Source organism: Vidua macroura, chromosome 9, assembly GCF_024509145.1.
Source record: "Vidua macroura isolate BioBank_ID:100142 chromosome 9, ASM2450914v1, whole genome shotgun sequence".
NCBI lineage: Eukaryota > Metazoa > Chordata > Aves > Passeriformes > Viduidae > Vidua > Vidua macroura.
The window spans coordinates 9,180,162-9,198,264 of NC_071579.1; the positions used below are offsets into that span (position 1 = coordinate 9,180,162).

The 18,103-nt window shown below is 39.6% G+C and overlaps 1 protein-coding gene across 1 annotated transcript in view; it reads left to right on the forward strand.

The window, feature by feature from the left end:
- CDC73 (cell division cycle 73) overlaps positions 1-18,103 on the forward strand; it is a 103,087-nt gene that overhangs the window by 21,871 nt on the left and 63,113 nt on the right. Inside the window, exon 10 of the mRNA XM_053985454.1 lies at positions 9,017-9,081. Within this exon, the coding sequence (XP_053841429.1) occupies positions 9,017-9,081 (65 nt within the window). The remainder of the gene's footprint in view (positions 1-9,016; positions 9,082-18,103) is intronic.

The following is an 18,103-nucleotide window of genomic DNA, read 5'->3' on the forward strand; positions in this document are numbered from 1 at the left end:
AAGTCACCAAGTTCATATTAGTGGATTTTTCTCTACTATCATTTCACAAACCTATGAAAAGACAAAAAAAAAAGAGCTGTAACTATGCCTCAAGACAGCTTTCCAAGTAATGAAATCCAAAAGTACTATTTTGTAGAAATTATTTCTACCTCTTAGGAAGCAAACTGAAAACTTAAAACCAGAACTTCTTGGGGGGGGGGGGAAAAAAGGTTTGGGGAGTGTCCTGTGCAATTAATAAAAAATCACAAGTGCAAGGATAACTGTCAGGTGCATAACATATAATAGATTCCCTCTCCTCAAACAATCACAGTTGCTCTAAAAGTTGCCTCCAGTAATTTCAAGTAAATATTATGTAGTTGTGTCTATTTAAAATAAAAAGCAAACTGAAAACAGCGGTGCACAACATAAATACCATTCTGGAGAGGAGATGGAAACAATCTACAATATTGAAGAATTCTCACAAGTTTTAAAAGATGGTGAACACTGAAGTTGAGTGATGATTTATCTTTCTAGTGCAATTTTTCTCCTGTCCCCATTGCTTTTTTTATCTTGTTTTTAGCATAAGTTCAGTTACTTCACTTTCATGTCTTGCTGTGGTTTTATTTTGCAATCTTGTGTTTGTTGTGCTTGGATGGTTTTGTGCTTCTTGCAGAAGGTCATGCAAATTTTGTTACATTACTGAATTGCCTCTTCCTCCTCTGTGATTCTGAGAATGTGATGTTGGGGTTTCACTTGGTGCTCAAATGGGATTGACTGGACTGCAGCAATTGTTCCAGTTGAAAGATTTTTTTTTTTTTGTGATGTGGTCATATTCTACCTGCCTAAGTCACTGTCACACTCCATTCTAGAGTGTGTTTTTCTTCCTTAACTTTCTGGTTACTTATATTTGGTGTAGTCACACGAAGTTAATTTTGTATTTCAGGTTTCTAAGGATATTTAAAGAAATACATAGGTTAAGAATACCAAGTTAGCTAAGTGTAGGCTAGCACTGGAAATAAAAATGAGGTGTTGGAAAGAAGGTATTTTAAACATGAGATTGACTTATGAAAGATATTGGTACATCACTTATGGAAGTTACATAGAATTAGTAATTTTACATCTGGATTTCTTAGGAGAGCACCTAGAGATATTTGAGATCTTCTTTGGCTTCAAATTAACTTTAGAAAATAATAAAGATCTCATTTACTTCTAGGGTATTCTATTGTAAAACTATTCACTTCTAAATTGTAGTCTAACTGGCACTCTGAGTACAGGTGGTTTTCCTGTAATAATTAGGCATTAATGTGCTGATAATGTCATTTGCTTAAAACTGAATGATGCACTTCACTTGCAGCTCTGCCACAAGTGAACTCATTCCTTATGGGATTTTTAATTTAGTTGCCCTCGAAGCTGTGGCTCCCAAATATTCAGTGTAGAATTGAGACTACAAGCAGAAATAGTCATCCATAAAAATAAAATAAGGCTTTTTTTCATTTTCATTAAACTCTGGTTTTTACACTAAGTTGAGTAAGAACTTGGAATCACACTTTTTTCTGTAAAGGTTGCAGTATTGGGACTTTAGGGAAAGAATTCTGAAGGAAAAGCAAGATAATTAAGTTCAAAGGGTAATAACTTGGAGTCTTTATGCCATTGTATCCACATTTATTTAGTAATGGTGGATAGTACCTACGATAAAGCTGAATCCTACAGATTTCTGCCATTCTGAAGGGTTTCCACACCTTGCCCTCTGGGACTGCCTGTGGCTGGCTGCAGACTGGAAGGCAGGATGGTGTGGTGCTTGTAACAATGGGCACAGTGGTTGGTTTGGTTAAAGATTGAAACAAAGCCAAAAGTCAATGTCTCGAGGCTTTTTTCTTTGTGTTTGCTGTTTCCTCAGAGGTATTAAAATCCTAGGAAGGATTCACAGTAGTCCTCTTCTAGTTGCAGCAGGATTGTGGCATATTGCCTATATTCAGTTTTGTATGATACTATAGTATTTAAAGTTTAGGCAGCAAAGAGGTGAACTGTTTTTCTTTGAATATTTGTGGGCTTTAATAGAGAGTTTTTCCATTCACTGTCTTGTCCTTAGCATAAGAAATTCAAAGCTTGTAGAACTAAGAGAGTAAATTTAGGAATTTTAACATGCATTAAGTAAACTGTTGAGTTGCAGCCAAATTTCTCTGCTTCTTGTGGTGGATCATTATTTCTGATGTAATGTATCAGGATGCCTCTCTGGTAGACTAACTTAGAATTTTTATGCCAGATGGGACAGGCTTTGCTGCTAGAGTGGTTTAATAGTCAGTGTGAGGGGGTGGTAAATGTGCTGTTCTTGAAGAGCAAACAGTGAATTCCAGGTGCATTCAGTGGAACTGCTCAGCAGCCCAGGGGCAGCACTTGGTCACCTTTCGTCCAGCAGTGGTCTTGTTCCTGCAGCTTTGGTCAGGCAGGACAGAGAAACCTTTCCTTTGACATTCTTCAAGTTCTGTGATGCATTAGAATGTTGTTTGCAGTAGGAATTGCATATCCTGGATATTTCTGCATGGAAAGTGGAAGAACACGTTGCTTGGCAGTGCACCCGTCCTGCCCAACTGCTCAAATGTTTTGGAGGTGAGGAGGTGAACTGCTTGCAGTCACTTTCCTTGGGTGCTGTTTCTCTGCTGCTGCTTTGGTTTCTTCCATGCTGGCAGTTAGTGATGGTATCATCTCTCCAACAGCATAGAGCTCCATCCTGTGCTAAACTTCCTCTGCTTTTACCTTGCCAGTCCTGCTCCTTTCCTTTGTATTACTAGCTTGAGTGAATTTTTTTTGCATTTTATTAATGTGCACCTTTACAACTGGAGAAATGTTTTCAAACTGCAGTTTGTCAGACCTTCTTGAGCAACATAATTTTAAAATCTTGCTCAGGATTTAAAAATCCTATCCTCAAATGCCATTTGATGCTTTAGGAGCTTATTTTGTGTCCTCTCCTGTGTGCCTTAGTGTTTGGTATTTAAATATGCATTATTGGTACATATGTTTTGGATGCTATAATGTCTTTTCCCCCCATTTTCTTGGGTGGCTTTACCTCAGAAGATTTTTTTTCACATGCTTGTTTATTCTGTAATTTCAAAGTGTGCAGTAGTGGTGGGATGGTAGTCTTGAAGGTGTAACATTTTTGTGACCCGCAGAGTGCATGTCTCAGTATGGATGGCAAAGTCAAGTTTCCCTGTGCTGCTCCAAGGTTAGGTCTTTAAGGCTTATTCCAGGAGTGTTCCTGTTGTTCTCAAAGTTTCAACATAGTAGCAGTCAATTGTTACTACTCCCCCAAAACAAAACAAAAAACCCCAGAAACTTCCAGCAATATTCAGTCCTGCTTAGGGTAAATCAGAGAGTCTTGCTGTGTGATTTCACTGCAATGGTGGAAAGGATATTCTTGACTGTGTTCAAATGTTTCCTTCAGGAATGTTTGCTGTTGATTTCCTGCTATTGCCATCTTATATTTTATTTATAACTTTACTGGATTTTCAGACAGAGTTGCCATTTTGCAGAAGTTTGTCAGTCCTAAGTGCTAAGCCCAGGGAACAGAGGACTGTGAAGTTACTGTATTTGAGGTGACTCTGGACCATAACATTTTGTTTCTCTCTCGTATACATTGTTAAGAAAGTTTCTTTATAAAGCATTTCTCATAAGTTATTTTGTTTTAAATTGTGTGATATCCTTTTACACAGGGAGAGTAGAATTGGTAGCAGGAGATAAAAGGTTCTGAAGTTTTACTGGTCAAACTCAGTTTGACTGGTTAAACTTTGATTTATTGCATTCACTTTAAGATTTATATGATTCTCTTTTTTTCCCTAACAGAGAGTATGTGCAGGAGATGCACATTTGGAAAAAGAATGTGGTCTATCTGTATTTTCTGGCTTGGTGTGACCAACTAGTTTAAAACTTTCAGCACTGCACATTCACTTCTGTGCTGGAAAATACACATAAATTGCTGTGAGAAACTTAAGTTGGTGTTAATTACTGGGAAGATTACTACAGAGCTGTTACATATGAACTGTACAGAGAATTTGTAAAGTAATTAGTGTAACTTGGAAATTTAGGAGCGAAACTTACTTGTTAGGATACAGTACTGTAAAGGAGTGCTCAGTAAACTCTCATGCAGAGTGACATTTGGTGTCAGGGATTAAATTACTGGGGCTGTGAAGTGGGGTGGTGAATCATTTCCAGGCAGTATGCAGAATGTTGCTATCTGGGGCTTGAAGAGTATACAGCTGAAAAAGGAAGTGGTTATTCAGTCTTATTCATCCACAATTCAAACCAAGGCTTTAACTCAAGCTCTTCAGTGTCTGAGACATGCTGCTTTGTTCTGTTTTTATTTCCCTTGACTTCCTTCCAGAAATTCAGGTTAATTTGAGTCTTTTTCAAGCTTTTATTCTTTTGGTAATGTATCAGAGCTCAAGTTTGTAGCTGGATTGGAAGACTGAAGGTGCAGAATCAAAGTGCAGGATGACCTAGATGGATGTGGAGCAGTGGCTTTAAGCAAATGCAAGGCACCCTGAACATTAACACTTAAATCTAAGGAAAGGGAGCATGCACCCAAATGCTGATGGAGAATATCATCAGTCCAAAAAGCTGATGCATTAGGGTGCCTATTCTCATTTCCAGGTCTAATTATTTTAAAGAAAAAAAGGCACTCAGATTGATGCATGGGGATGCTAGAAAGCAAACTTGTGATAAACCATATTGGAAATGTTTATGGTTCTTTTACCAGTCTTTGGATCATGGAACAGAGAAACTGTGACCATAATACATGCAACGAGTGAAGAAGAAAAAACCTCATGGTGATAGGTTATGTTGTTTATTCAGTTCTAGTTATTATGTTTAGTCTCTCAATATGTAGTTTTAAGGCATCTGTTTATGTTGGTGTTTTTTAACAGTGCATATATTTCTAAAATTGATTATATTTGGCAAACAAACAGTCACAGGACAGCTTTTCCTGACAAAATTATTGGTGGGCATTCTTTAGTCCTTACACCTGTGATTGAAGCATTTAATATGGACTGCTCTTTGCCTAAAGGAAATGTGTGTCATAGCTTTGTAGTAATGATATTGAAAATTCCCAGTGTATTGAAGACCCTCAATGAGTTTTTTACTAGTTGTTCTGCATCTAATTCCAAGCTTAAAAACAAGGGTCCAAAGTATTACCATCATGGTACCTTTATTTATGAGGTTTTTTTTTCTTAAATACCCTTTTCTTAGTCGATGGTTTATCATTTTAACTGCTTTTATTACCACCAGCGAAGCTGGGATTTTGAAGCTGGAGTTACAAACTAATTCTTGGCCAAGTATTACCATTTCATCTCACTGCTGGTGCATGACTCAGCAGCGCAGGTTGGAGCTGCTTTGGGAGGCAGAGGAGAAGCTTTTGTGCTCTTGGAGGGCGTGGCACAGCATTTGTGCTGATGAGTGCTGGGGGCATGGCCCGGGATCACCGTCTCCTCTGCTCCTCTTCACTCTGGCCCGTGCTTCCTCTTGTATCCCGGGTCTGCTTTTCAGCAGCTGTATCAGGGGCAGACCCTGGTCTTGGAGAATAATCTGGAATAAGTGCCTCTGCTTTCTAGCCTGGTCCTTGAATATCTTTTACAGCATTAACCTGGCTGACACTCTCAGCAGTTTTTGAAGTGGGAGTGAAGCTGGAACTGTGGGGTCCATGACCTGGAAACATTTGTTTCCTGCTTTGCCCAGGCTATGCACAGTGACTGGAGCTGAGGGTGCTGCTGGATGTGCCCAAGTGTACGAACTACTGAGATGTAAAAAAATGGTACAGACATGCAAGGGGCAGGGCTCATGCTTCTGGCAGTGTTTATTTCTGTAAGAGAAGTGATTGGCTGACAGGTACAATACCACATGGTGCGTGTGAGAGGATTGAATCAATAAAGCTGTGTTCTGACAAATGTGTCTCTGCTGTTCCTGCTTCGGGGGGGTTGCTACCCCCCTCTGGAAGCTGGAGATGCTGAACTCTAATTCACCAGTTGCTGGAGAGGTTGAGGCAGGAAGCTGGAGAGCTGATGGGCAGTTTGGGAGGTGGTTTCTTCTACTGGTCCCACCCTAGTGCAGACAGCAGAGCATGGGCCCTGCAGTAGCTCTTGTAGAGGCTGCAGTAATTGTTTGCAGGAATGTGTGTGGGTACCTGCACTGACCATTTAACATGTCTTATATTTGAATTAGTGCAGAAAGCTACTATGCCATTATTTTCTAATTATCACAACTGTTACATTTGCTACCTGAGTAGCTTTTAAATAGTACTGGGGCCCCTGTGTAGCTGCTGGGAACATTCATCAGGCAGGAAACTGGGGTTTGCTGGAGGCAGCAAGTGGCTCTTCATCCAAGTTACTTACTTCTGCTAGAAAGAAGGGTCAGGACAAGGCTGGAAGCAGGAAGCTGATGAGTGCCAGAGCTGTGGTTTGTGGTTCCCGTTAGGCTCATTAAATGAACTAGGACAGATTTTATGAGAGACTTGAGAAGACTTTTGCAAAAGATGAAACCAGTGGCAGTTGAGCAGAGATTTGTTCCCTGCCAGGTGCCTCTCTCCCCTTTGATTTACTTTCTAACTGTGCTGCTGGCTCTGTGGGCCTTTGTTCTCTTTGCAATGCTGTTGGAGACAGGGAACAAACATGGAGAACTAATTACAAAGTCAGGATTTGTGCTAAGAGGAAAGAAGCCTCAGCAGGCCAGGCACAAGAGAGCATGGTGCTGTGCTGGTTTTGCTATGGGGTGTCTGTATTCTTTGGAAAGAATATCTAACCAAAATAGTTGGAAATGCTCTGTGTCACAGGCATGAGGAACCCATAATAGGTCAGTCTGGAAAGGATAAAGGTTCTTCTGGTGGTGATGTTCTGAAATTCACAAACAACTGTCAGATTAGATTAGACACCTCTGATTTCTGTCACTCCAAGTCAGCAAAAGCATCCCTTCAACTTAGGGAGTTCTACCAAGTATTCTACAAGGCTCCAGGCACCACCTGAAATATTAACATGCTCCCTGCCCTGCAGCAGTGACCTATATAGTCACAGAACAACCTGTTCTCCATGGAGGTGTTTGTGCAGTCACGTCTTGACCATCCTCAGCTCAAGTTCAGTGGTGTGACCTCTGAGCTAAGACTTAAGGCATAGTTCTAGCTTGGGGTTGAGGGGAAAGGTGGGAATGCCTATCAGTTTATATAGGGAGGCAGCATCAATTTATACAGGGAGGCTAGGCTGCTTTCTTTGTGTTTTTTTGTGTGTTTTTTTTTTGTTTTGTTTTGGTTGTTTTTTTAGTAAGAAGGACTGGATTCATGTAGGTCTGTATCTGCATTTTACTTTCTCAGAGTTTTGTCTGTAGTTCAGAAATGTTAATCTGGCAGAGAGGGGTGGCCTTGAGAAGTGAAGCTGGAGAAGAGCTGGAACTGAGGTGACTATAAAACAAAACATGGTCAGTGACATTGGGCGTCTTGACTTGGTAGTGGGTGGCAGGTCTGGTGGCATAATTGAGGCAGTGACGGGGGAAAAGGTGAAAGCCCAAACTGTTCAGTAAGTAGACACCTGTCTCTGTGGTGAGAGGAGTATGATAAGTTCCAAACTCTGGAGTATCTTGTTATAGGCACTGGAGAGTTCTTAAATCTGGGAAACTTTTTGGCTTTGTTTCCTTTGAGTGCCTACTGATCTTTTTCATCTTAAGGAAGAAAGGATAAGCAGCCACAGATGTCTCCCAGATCGTGTGGATTGCTTTCAAGGTTGTCTGGGTTTCAGTTTAAGTTAATTTACTCGTGATGAGAGCAAGAAGCTCTAACTGTTTTGAAAATTTGATATTTTTCTTGGACTTTTTTTAGATTCGGGTAGGAGCCAGGCTTTGGTTCTGCCTTATTTCTTCGTCTATCATGATTTTGTGGTGGTGCACAAAATGAAGGGGGTGTTAGAAATGACAAAAACATACCAGTTCCAAGTAGCTGTTTCTGCACAGTATCAGTTACTTTTACCCAAGTCTAGTTGAAATAGCCCAGAATTGCTTAGATGTAGACAAATGCTTGTTTATCATGGTTTGGGTGGTGATGATCATGCCATTTTTGGTAGGAATTGTTTGGATGGTTGTGTGATGGGATCAGTTGATGGTAGATGCATGAGGCTAGGGAATTTACAAAAGGGAAAAGGTTTTCTTTCCAGTCCTGGTGGCACTATTCAGTAGCTTACTTTGATCTTAAAGCTCTGAGAACAGGGGAACAGGGAAGGAGTCTTCAAAAGCAAATAGGCTGCTGACAGCAGGTTGAGTCATTGGGCAGTTGCAGGCTTCTGGCGCTTAGCATAAATTCAATCTAATTAAAACTAATTAAAAAAACCCACCCCAAGAACGCCCCTTTTTATAACCTTTAGTCTGGTATTGTGTATTTATGCAGATTCTGTCCTCTGTATCATATGACAATGACAATGTTACTCTTCAGCACTCCAGAAGTTAATTTATCAAGCTAAAATGGCCACACTTCTATAGCTGGCATGTAAATTGGTTTCTTAGGTATATTTTTCCATTAATACAGGTTGAGTATGTTGCAGTACAATGTATTCTGGGAATATGAATGGGGCTTCTCAATCTTGCAGTGAGGAGAATTTCTGAGACTGCATGTAAATTGTAACATATTCTCACAAAGATTTAGGTTTATAGCCTTTCTCTGAAGTGCTTCCAATTATTCCATGCAGCAGGAAAAGTACTATTTAGAAGCTATTCAGGTAGCAAATAAAACCGTTCTGATAATTAGCAAATAATGGCATAGTAGCTTTTTATATTAATTCAAATGTAAGACATGTTAAATGGTTACAGAAAGCAGCAATATCAAACTGACCTCTGTCTAAAGAAAGCAGATTTCCTAGTGACTACCCAGGTTTTGTACTGGGAACAGAACCTAAACCACCACCAGCAGCAAGATGTGTTCTTTGACAGAAGAACTTCAGAGAGATGTCCAGTGTTGTCCATTTAGACAAGACACTGCTGTGTTCACAAGGGTTTACAGAAGGCTTCTTTCTCTTTGCAGAAACGGAAGGCTTCAAGATTGACACCATGGGCACCTACCACGGGATGACTCTGAAGTCTGTGACGGTGAGTGGGAAGTCTTGGCTTAAATATGTTTTATAGACACGATTGTAAACATATATACAATATATGTTTAGAGACAGAGAGAGCTTGTCCTCCTGGCCTAGGCTCTCAGTTAGGAAGGTCACTTAGACTGAGTAACAATTGGTGAAAGTTCTTGTCCATGAAAAGACAAAATGTGTTTTGTTTGATCTGCATCTTCTAGGGGTCTGTGCCCCAGGGATTTGTTTGTCTGCAGTAATGAGGTGTGCTGGAAAGGCTTCTTGAGGTGCAGCATTTTTCTGTTTTACTTAACATACCCAGGTTTTTGCTGACCTTAGGTGTGTCTGGAAATGACACAAGTGATAAAACTATAGTCAGAAAACTGAAGTACTAAACCCAGGTTTTGGAATATTGCTGTTTCTTGCTCTGCATTTAATAAAAATTTTTTGGTGGTGGAAGAATTAGACCTCAGCATTACTGTTAGAGCTTTCTAGCCTGGTGAAACGGGCTTCTATTGTATGGCTGTAAAATGCTGTCAGTGGGAATTGAAGAATTCACAAAGGAGAAAGAGAGACCTTCAAACAGATTCCCTTTTCTTTCTTTGGCCAATGTTTGTCTGCTTTTGTGCAAGTGGGTTGAATGCTTTCAAATAAATGCTGTTTTGATCTGATGGTAAGTATGACAGATGCTGGAAAACTGCTGTAGTGTCCTCTTTAAGGTTTTTGCCAGCTCCATACCTATGTAAATGTGATGAATAGACAGCACTGAACACTCTCCTAAACCCATGCACTACTTCTAGTTTGTGCTTCTCATCTGAACATAAAATAGGATCTTGAGTAGAAATTTCTGAAAAACATTCCAAGGCTTTTTAGTTTGATAAAAGTCCTTTCCCAAATCTTTCATTCCCAAACCCCTTGTGACTGAGGATACTGTAAAAGAAAATGGAAGGGAATGGTTAAGGAAACAATCTACTTAGCAGTAAATAGTGTGATTTCTAGATGAATTTAGAGACTGATTGGATGAAGAAAAAAGATAACCTGTTATGTCTGAAGATTTGTTCTCGAACTTTGCATGAATTTTGGGCTGCTTTATGAGGAACCAAAGTGTTGTTAGACCAAACCCAGGTTTCTATGAGATATCATACCTGCTTCAAGGGGTAGGGATTTGAAATGGGTTGATAAATAGGTTCTGTTTAAATTGCTTTGTGGGGAGGAAAAAGAGGAAAGAGAAAAGCAAGATTATAGTAAATCAGAAATGTTGAAATGTTTTAAGCTTATAAGTGTAAAATCTGTGAAAGTGAAGGGATGCACATTAACTCTAAAAATTATATATTTTTTTTAGGATCATAAAAATAAGTGTGTTTTTTTGTTCTAGGAATCCTACCTCATGTATTGAGCATACTATCTAGGGTTTTGAGGTTATTAAACTGTCCTGGTTGGTTTCTTCCATTTAGGGAGAAAATGAAATAGATATTAAATTACAAGTAAACTTTTTTTTAACATAAACCAGAATTTTTTGAAATAAGTGTTTAAGAGTGCATGACTGCACATAAAGCATCATCTGGTGTCATGAGAAATATTAGAACTCCATCTGTTACTCAGCTTTTGTCTAAGAAAGAACTGCTGAGGGATATTTGGAGCCTTATTTTCCAGACTATTAAAAAGGTGCCCTCAATATTTAGCTCATTCATAAATTGCAGTGACATCCTGGCTTTGTGTTTCAGATGGGGGGGAAATAAATCTGTTAAATATGTTCATCTATTTTGTCTAAACTTTGTCATAGTGATGGACCACTCAGTTCTAAACCTTAATGTCAGATCGTATTTTTGTGGAGAATAGTTATCCTGCCACTTGCCAAGTTTCATATTTTGCTCTTACTCAAGGTTTTTTGTGGTTAGTTTATATTTTTTTATGCCAGACAAAATTAGAGGGGAAATGGGAAAGGTAATTGCTTCCCCTAAGTGTTTAATGGGAAAGTACATTATACTCATTGTCTAAATCATAGGAACATGGAGGATAGCATTGGAATTCATTCCACCTGCATGATCTCATTATTGTCCTCATAGTATAATTCCTGTAGGAACTCATCAAACATTTCAAAGGAATTAACAGTTCTAGGTAGCTCTTGGTTAGAGGCTCTCTTCAAACTTCAGACCTCTGATTTCCAGATGGATGCTCATATTTGAAAGCTTCTTTTTTATGCCATTGTTCTCCTTGACATGATGGCTCCTCCATTTTTTTTTTCTGTGGTGTTTGCTTCCATTAATGTTTTTCTGGAGTGTGGTCAGATTCCCCTAAAACTTACAGTTCTTATCTCCAGTGTAAAGTGATCCACTGTTTGGAGTTGCCCACTTGCTTCTCATGCAAAATTTGTAAAAGTTTTTTTGTTCTGTGTTATATTCCCTACACTTGCACTCTGCCTCGCTGTAATTCTCTGTAATGATTTTTATGAAATGTGCAAAACTTATGTTTTCTGTTTGTTCTTGCTGAAATGTGAGCTGTCCTAGATGCTTGTTCTTTTTAACAGCAAAACAAAAACTTCATCTTGACTGCTTTCTTTTCATCAGTGATGTTGGAAACTTTCTTAGCTTTCAGAATTTGTGCCAGAGCAGATGGTGAATGGTGGGCTTTTTCTGAAGTAATGTCAGCTAAAATAACTTGTGCTGCTGGCAGTTCTTCCATGTAACAGGGTTTTTGCTTGATTGGCACACTATCTCTTAGGAAGGACTGACTTATTTATTGAATTTTTATTGTGAAGGCATGATCTCATTATTCTGGACCTGGAATTGTTTATAACAAGGCATTTTTCAGAACTGATGATGTTTTGGAAAATTAATAAGTAAGTTAGTGGTGGTAGCTCTTGCTGCTGGTTCCTCAGCAGTTCAGGTAGCAAACTGTTCAGCATGACTTTTCAAAACCTGCAGGTCTTCCTGCAGGCTTCACTTCCAAGAATAACCCCCTGGATAGCAGAACATCATCTGGTTTTTATCTAGGAAAGTTTGGTGTTTGAGGTGGATCAATATTTAGAAGAGATGTTTGTATTTCTGTACCACACAGGGTGTGAGGTGATGCTGAGAGAGAATCTTAAGCTGATATTCTGAACATTCTTTCTTGTGTAAATTTGATGTGTTTGGGGCTTTAGCCTCCTGCAGTTCTAAAGGGTAATGTTAACTGGGAGGCCAGTGTCATCTGGTGGAAGCCTCGAAGGCGAGTCTCACATTTTACGTACAAGGAATTTTGGACTATTCATTTCTGTAACTAGGATATGTGAAGCATTTAACTGTTAGTGTAGCTCAAGATGTAAAGATCAGAACATACCAGTTAGCTGCACCTAGGGCAGGAGAGGAAAAAGTTGCTTGTTCTGTGACCACCTGATAAAGCTGGCTGTGAGCACCTACTAAAGCTGAACTCTTCCAGGCTGAGGGCATGCTTTGTATTGACTGTGTGCACTTGCAAATCATATTTGTTTATCCATTACAGTAATAGTCATGGTGATGCTGGTTTTACTCATCTTTGTGCTTTTATCCTTGAGCTCTCATGGCTTTAATATGAGAAAGAAATAGCATGAGAGGCTGTGGAGTTTTGTGGGATGATTTCCTCTGAGTTCTGAGTGCCCTGGCTAATCAGGGGCTGTGATTCAGGGAGCTGGAAGCTTGTGTTCAAGTGAACAAGAACTGCATGGCACTGCAATGGACCCTTGTAGAAATTATTTTTTGCTGGAAAAATCTCCTGTTTTCAACTTGGGGTTTCTTTTAGCATTCAGGGCTGCTGAAGCTTGGGAGCTTCCTTTGTCTCTTGGTTTTTGCTGCTAGTGATGGAATGTGTCATTGATCATCTGCACTCGTAAGCAGCCAGAGCTGCTGTTGGCATTTTTCTCTTCCTGTTCAGTGAACAGGAAGGTGCAAGAGCTCCTGTAGGATTGAGCTGCTGGCCTTCCCAGAGAGTCTGCAGCTACACCTGGATGATCAGTATAGTCAGTGAGGACTTCACTGGAGGCACTTCACTTTTAACAAACTCAAATGCAAATTTCTGTGGTGTATTCAAACTTTGTAAATAAGAAATTCTATGTAAATTTTCAGTGCTTCTCAGTTGAGTGATATTTTTCCTCCAAACTGACAAAAGTAACATCCCTTTTACCATTGTGTGCTGCCAGGCTTTACAGCAATCTCTGGGTAAAAGTGCTCTGAGTAAACATATGAGAATATCAATAATTAAAGTAAATGCATTACATTTCAGTTACAACAAATACATTTCATAATCCTAGCAGAAACCAAGTAATTACAAAGGAGTCCCTATGTAAACCACAGTACAAGCAGGTCTAATTTCAGAAGAATTGGAGACTGGTTCAGCACCAGCATTTTCCAGTCAGTATCAGATTTGGGGAATTAATTAATCAAAGGATTTTACTGTTATTGCCCTCAAAAATCTTTTGAGTTGGGTATAACCTCTGTATTTTTCTTTTTACCTGAGAGGTTGTTTAACCACCTCTGGTGTATCTTCAAAGGAATAGTGTGTAGTATAAACAGAGTTACTAAATTATGGCACTTTACAGACTGAGCCACTGGAGAGGAAGTGGTTGGGGCAGAAACATCATGGTATGTGTATGTGTTTTATATAAAAGACTTAAGAAAATTGATATGCTTCTGTGTGAGGAGGTAAATCCACAGGATCCTATAATTGATCGCGAGGACTTTGTGATTCAGTGCCAAAATTCAAAATGGCTGTTTAGAAGCATATGGTGGAGTTGGGTGTTGTCTCTCAGTGTTCAGATAAATAGTACTTTTGAAAAGAAATAAAAACTTAATACATCTTTCATATTTGAGATGGAGGAGAGATACCAGTTTATCCACATCAGCAGTTTTCTGTCATGTCCTAATCTCATTAAAATGTTGGAGGACAGTGGGATTGAGGGAGGAGTCAGCAAAACAAGGGACTCTTTGAAATGTTTGAAACAGGCTCTCAAGTGCTGCATAATTTTTGTGCAGCCTGTGCATAAGGTGGTCATTATTCCCAATGGGAGTGCAACAGCAGCCTGCCTACACCCCCACTCCCTTCTGCAGGCTGAGCAGCATTCTGTGAATTCTCTCTGTGCATCCTATTCAGTTTTTAACCAGCAAGAGGAAAACTGTAATAATATAAAATCATAAAGTTACATAGATTTGCATGGAGGGCAGATGTTTTTCCATAGATGATACTTGAGGTAGATACTTGTTTCTATTGGGTTTGTAAATCATTTTTCACCATAAGTATGCTGCTCTGTAACTAATTCAGACATACCCCTGAGGTCCTTGGTCCATTAGGGTTAAGGGCCAGGACATGACCATGAACTCAAAAAATCTTTTAGCTGGAGAAATGGATGTTTCTCCAGAAGAGTCTGCCAACAACCTTACACTGCTCTGGGGTAGCAGACAAGAAGGCTTTGTGTGCCTCTATTACTCTAATGAGAGTGGATAAAATGCAACCCAGTTTCCTAAGAACTATTACTGTATTTTATATTTAAGGCCCACACAACAGTTTCAGTGGTTGGCATTTCATTGCCTAAGTTGTTTTTCAAATATTAAATTGCTTTCCCTTAAAGAGTTTTAGTGTAAATAGTGAAGCTGATACAGACCAAGAAGAATCACATACAAATGCTGCTTTCAAGAAAATGTGTAAGGTTGAACAATATTGCACTCGTTTTCTTTGGGATTATAAATGGTGTACATCTGTGCCAAGATGTATCTGACTGTTGTACTGCATTACACAATAGAGCTGCCTGTTTTGTTCCCTGTAATAAGTTTTCTTTTATGTTGGGGCTAAGAACTGCAAATTCAAGCGAAGACAGGGATGTTGTATAATCAGTCATGCCTCAGAAGTTAGGCATTGCTGTGTGGCACAGTGTGCTGCTGAAAAAGAGGGAGCAAGGCCTGGAGCTGTGCAGCTTTGCCCCTGAAGGAGCGTGCCTGGAGTCCCTGCTGTGTAAAGCTCAGCCGGGGCAGTGCTCAGTGTGCTCGTGGCACAGCTGGCAGCTCCTTGAGAGGTTTGAATGGAGGAGTGCCAGATATGAGAGCCCAAAGCATTTCTGAGTATACATTCAATTAGAGCTTTAGACAAACAGGAAGCTTCACTTAAAAAGGCTTGAGAGCCTCAGGCATGCTTGGTATGAGCTCTGAGATGACCTCCTAGACCTGTCTTGATCCAAAGCTGCGTGACAGGAGTGTATTTGCCAGCCCTAGGGGTGTTCCCTGAGAAACTCATCTGCCATGCACTGTGTGCACGAGAACTGGGATCCTTTATAAATGTTTCAGGAGTCACTCTCATTTGGAAACCTAGCCCCAAATAAAACTGCCTAGGACACTTCATTTGTGTTCTTTGGATTGGATGTCTGCCTTTACTTGAGTTCTGTATAGGATTGTGCTTAGATACATTTGTGTTTCTCAAGTCTTTGGGTTTGTGTGTAATCAAAGTTTTATAGGGTGCTGCTCAGTGCTACCAGCTGAACCTCAGCTACAGATTTTGGTACTTTGTCCTAAGAGTTCTGAACAATCAGACATCATGCACTGCACAAGCTTATTTTAAACAACTGGGTCAACACCTTTTCCTCTACAAATTATCTCCAAACATCTGATGAATGTCTAACAGCTGCATCTTCACCTGACAGTTCTGGGGAAAGAACAGCTCTGCTGTTATGTAGGATTTTTATTTATTCACACCTACTGAAGGTGGTGTAAAGGTCTTGCAGAGCCAGTAGAAATGAGCATGTGTCAGATGGGGGATCAAAAAATAATTCAGTTTAACATACCTCCTTCTCTCTGCAGGTTATGGGTAGCCATCCTCTTGTCTCAGAATTAGAGCTTTAATGAAGTTTTGAAGGTTTCTAGCATACTTTGCAATTCACGATACAGTAACTAGATCAAAATTACAATTTAAGAATTAATGATCATCTGAGTATTTCATGTAACTGATGTGAAAACTGAGTCAAGATTTCCTTCTCTGGTCAGTTTTTGAGATTATGCCATTGTCATTAGCCCCTGCGACACTTTACTGCTTAGTTGTTTGCTTCTAATACAGTAAGGTAGAATTCATTATTTGTGGAAACAAGTTTTCTGCTTTTTCCACTTGGAGTACTTGCTGATATCTAACTTAGTGTCGTAGTCATACCTTCTTCTGAGCTTGGAAAGTAGGATAGCTTGTTACCTAGCAATATCCATAGGAACTGCCTCAAAGCCCAGGCTCATGTACATCTCACTCATGCCATTTACTACTACTTAGTTAAGCTAGAGCACACTCTTCTTCATGATTTGTTTATAATTATTTTTCTACATTCTGTGTTTAGTCCTTACTGTTGCCCTCTTAAGGACTGTTGTTTCAATTTGTGGACTGTGTTCTGGTGTTGTTCTTTTAAAGGTCCACTTCCTTTCCTTTTTATTGCAGTTGTGGGTTTATTTTGTTGTTTAGTTGAGGGTTTTTTTTCCCCTTCTATTCAATTCTTTCAGTATGTGGCTGGGAGTGTGTGATACCAGAGGGTATCTCTATCTCAATGTAGCAGATTTTGTTCACAGGTACACAGTTATTACAGCAATGTGGCATGGGCAGGTGTTCTTCAGTGCTTCAGTCAAAATATGAAAGGCAAAGATAGTCTTTTCTGAGTGCATTAAACCTGCACAGCTCAGAGCTGAGACAGAGCTTTAGAGGCAAATGTTGATGAAATGCTGAGGCAAGAGCCCTGGTTCTTAGTCTTTTGGGGGATGGATTATAAATTATGTCATTGGGCACTATTTCCAGGTAGTGCAATGTAACCAATGAGAAGATCCAGTTAGAATAGCAAAATAGGACATATTTTTAAGCTTTTTTTGGCAGTTCCTTCTTACACCATTTAAGAAGGTAATTGATTAAGAGTGACTATATTTAGGTCTTGAAATTTGTGAGATTTTAGTGCTCCATCTAAATCCAGGTGTTAAATCTGCCTGTGTCTTTTATGCAGCCACACTGTTGCTGTTGAATCAGCATCCTCACTTTTAGGATGTCTGTAGGCCAAGTCCTGATTTACTCAGATTTGCTCCTGCTGGTTCTGGATAAGTCTGTTCAGTGCAGGCTTTCTCCTTAGGTAAATGACTGTAAAGGCCATATAATAAACTCTGCATTAATTATGGCTCACTCACCTGGCATTTGGGCAGCAGTGATCATTCCTCCCAGAATGTACCTGTGACTGTGAGCTGCTGGGCTGCCATCTGGAGCTGGATTTGTGCTTGCACTGAGCAATATGCTAGTGCTGACACCACTCACATCACTGCTGCTGCAAGGGTGGGTCCTGGCTCTTTTTTCATCTCAAACTCAGCTGAGCTGAGGGGGTTATGGGGAGATGTGTGTGTATGCAAGTGCGTGTAGGCCAGCACTGAATGATGCATTGGCTGCTTTAATTCGCATTCACCACTTTCTCTGTTGGCCCTCTTTGTTCCCAAAAGGCTTGTGGGATTTTCTGGAGATTTTTGGTTTGGGACTTTTCTAAGTAACATTAGCCTCATGCAAATGGGACTTAAAACTTAACACTGAAGAAGTTGATCTGGTAAAAATAAATCTGGTTCCTTACCTTTTTGAATCAATAAATGTGTAGCCTGAATGCAAATTTATTTGAGACACAAACATTTTTATTTTCTTTTAAAATGTAAAAGGCTAACCTTGGATCTATGCATCTGCATACTTAACTATTTTGAATTATGAAGGTTTGTCCAATGTACTTAAAATGTCAAATTTATCTAAGGCAGTTGGTAAATTGAAAGAAATTTATAAATAACTTTGAGAACAACTGTGTTTTTTACAAATACATCATTTAATCAGCTGGCCTATTGTTATAAATGACCCAGACTACAAGTGTCAATGTGCTATAGAAGTTTTATTGAGAACAAAAAAAACCAGTAAAGCAAAAGGGACAGTGCTGGGAGTGTGGCAAAATGCCAGAGGCTAGTGCACAAAATGGCAGCTTCACCTTCTATCCCCCTGATATTGCATCAGCTTTATGCATATTTATTTTTTGGTTTTACGTAGTCTCACTCCATGTCACTCTTTCT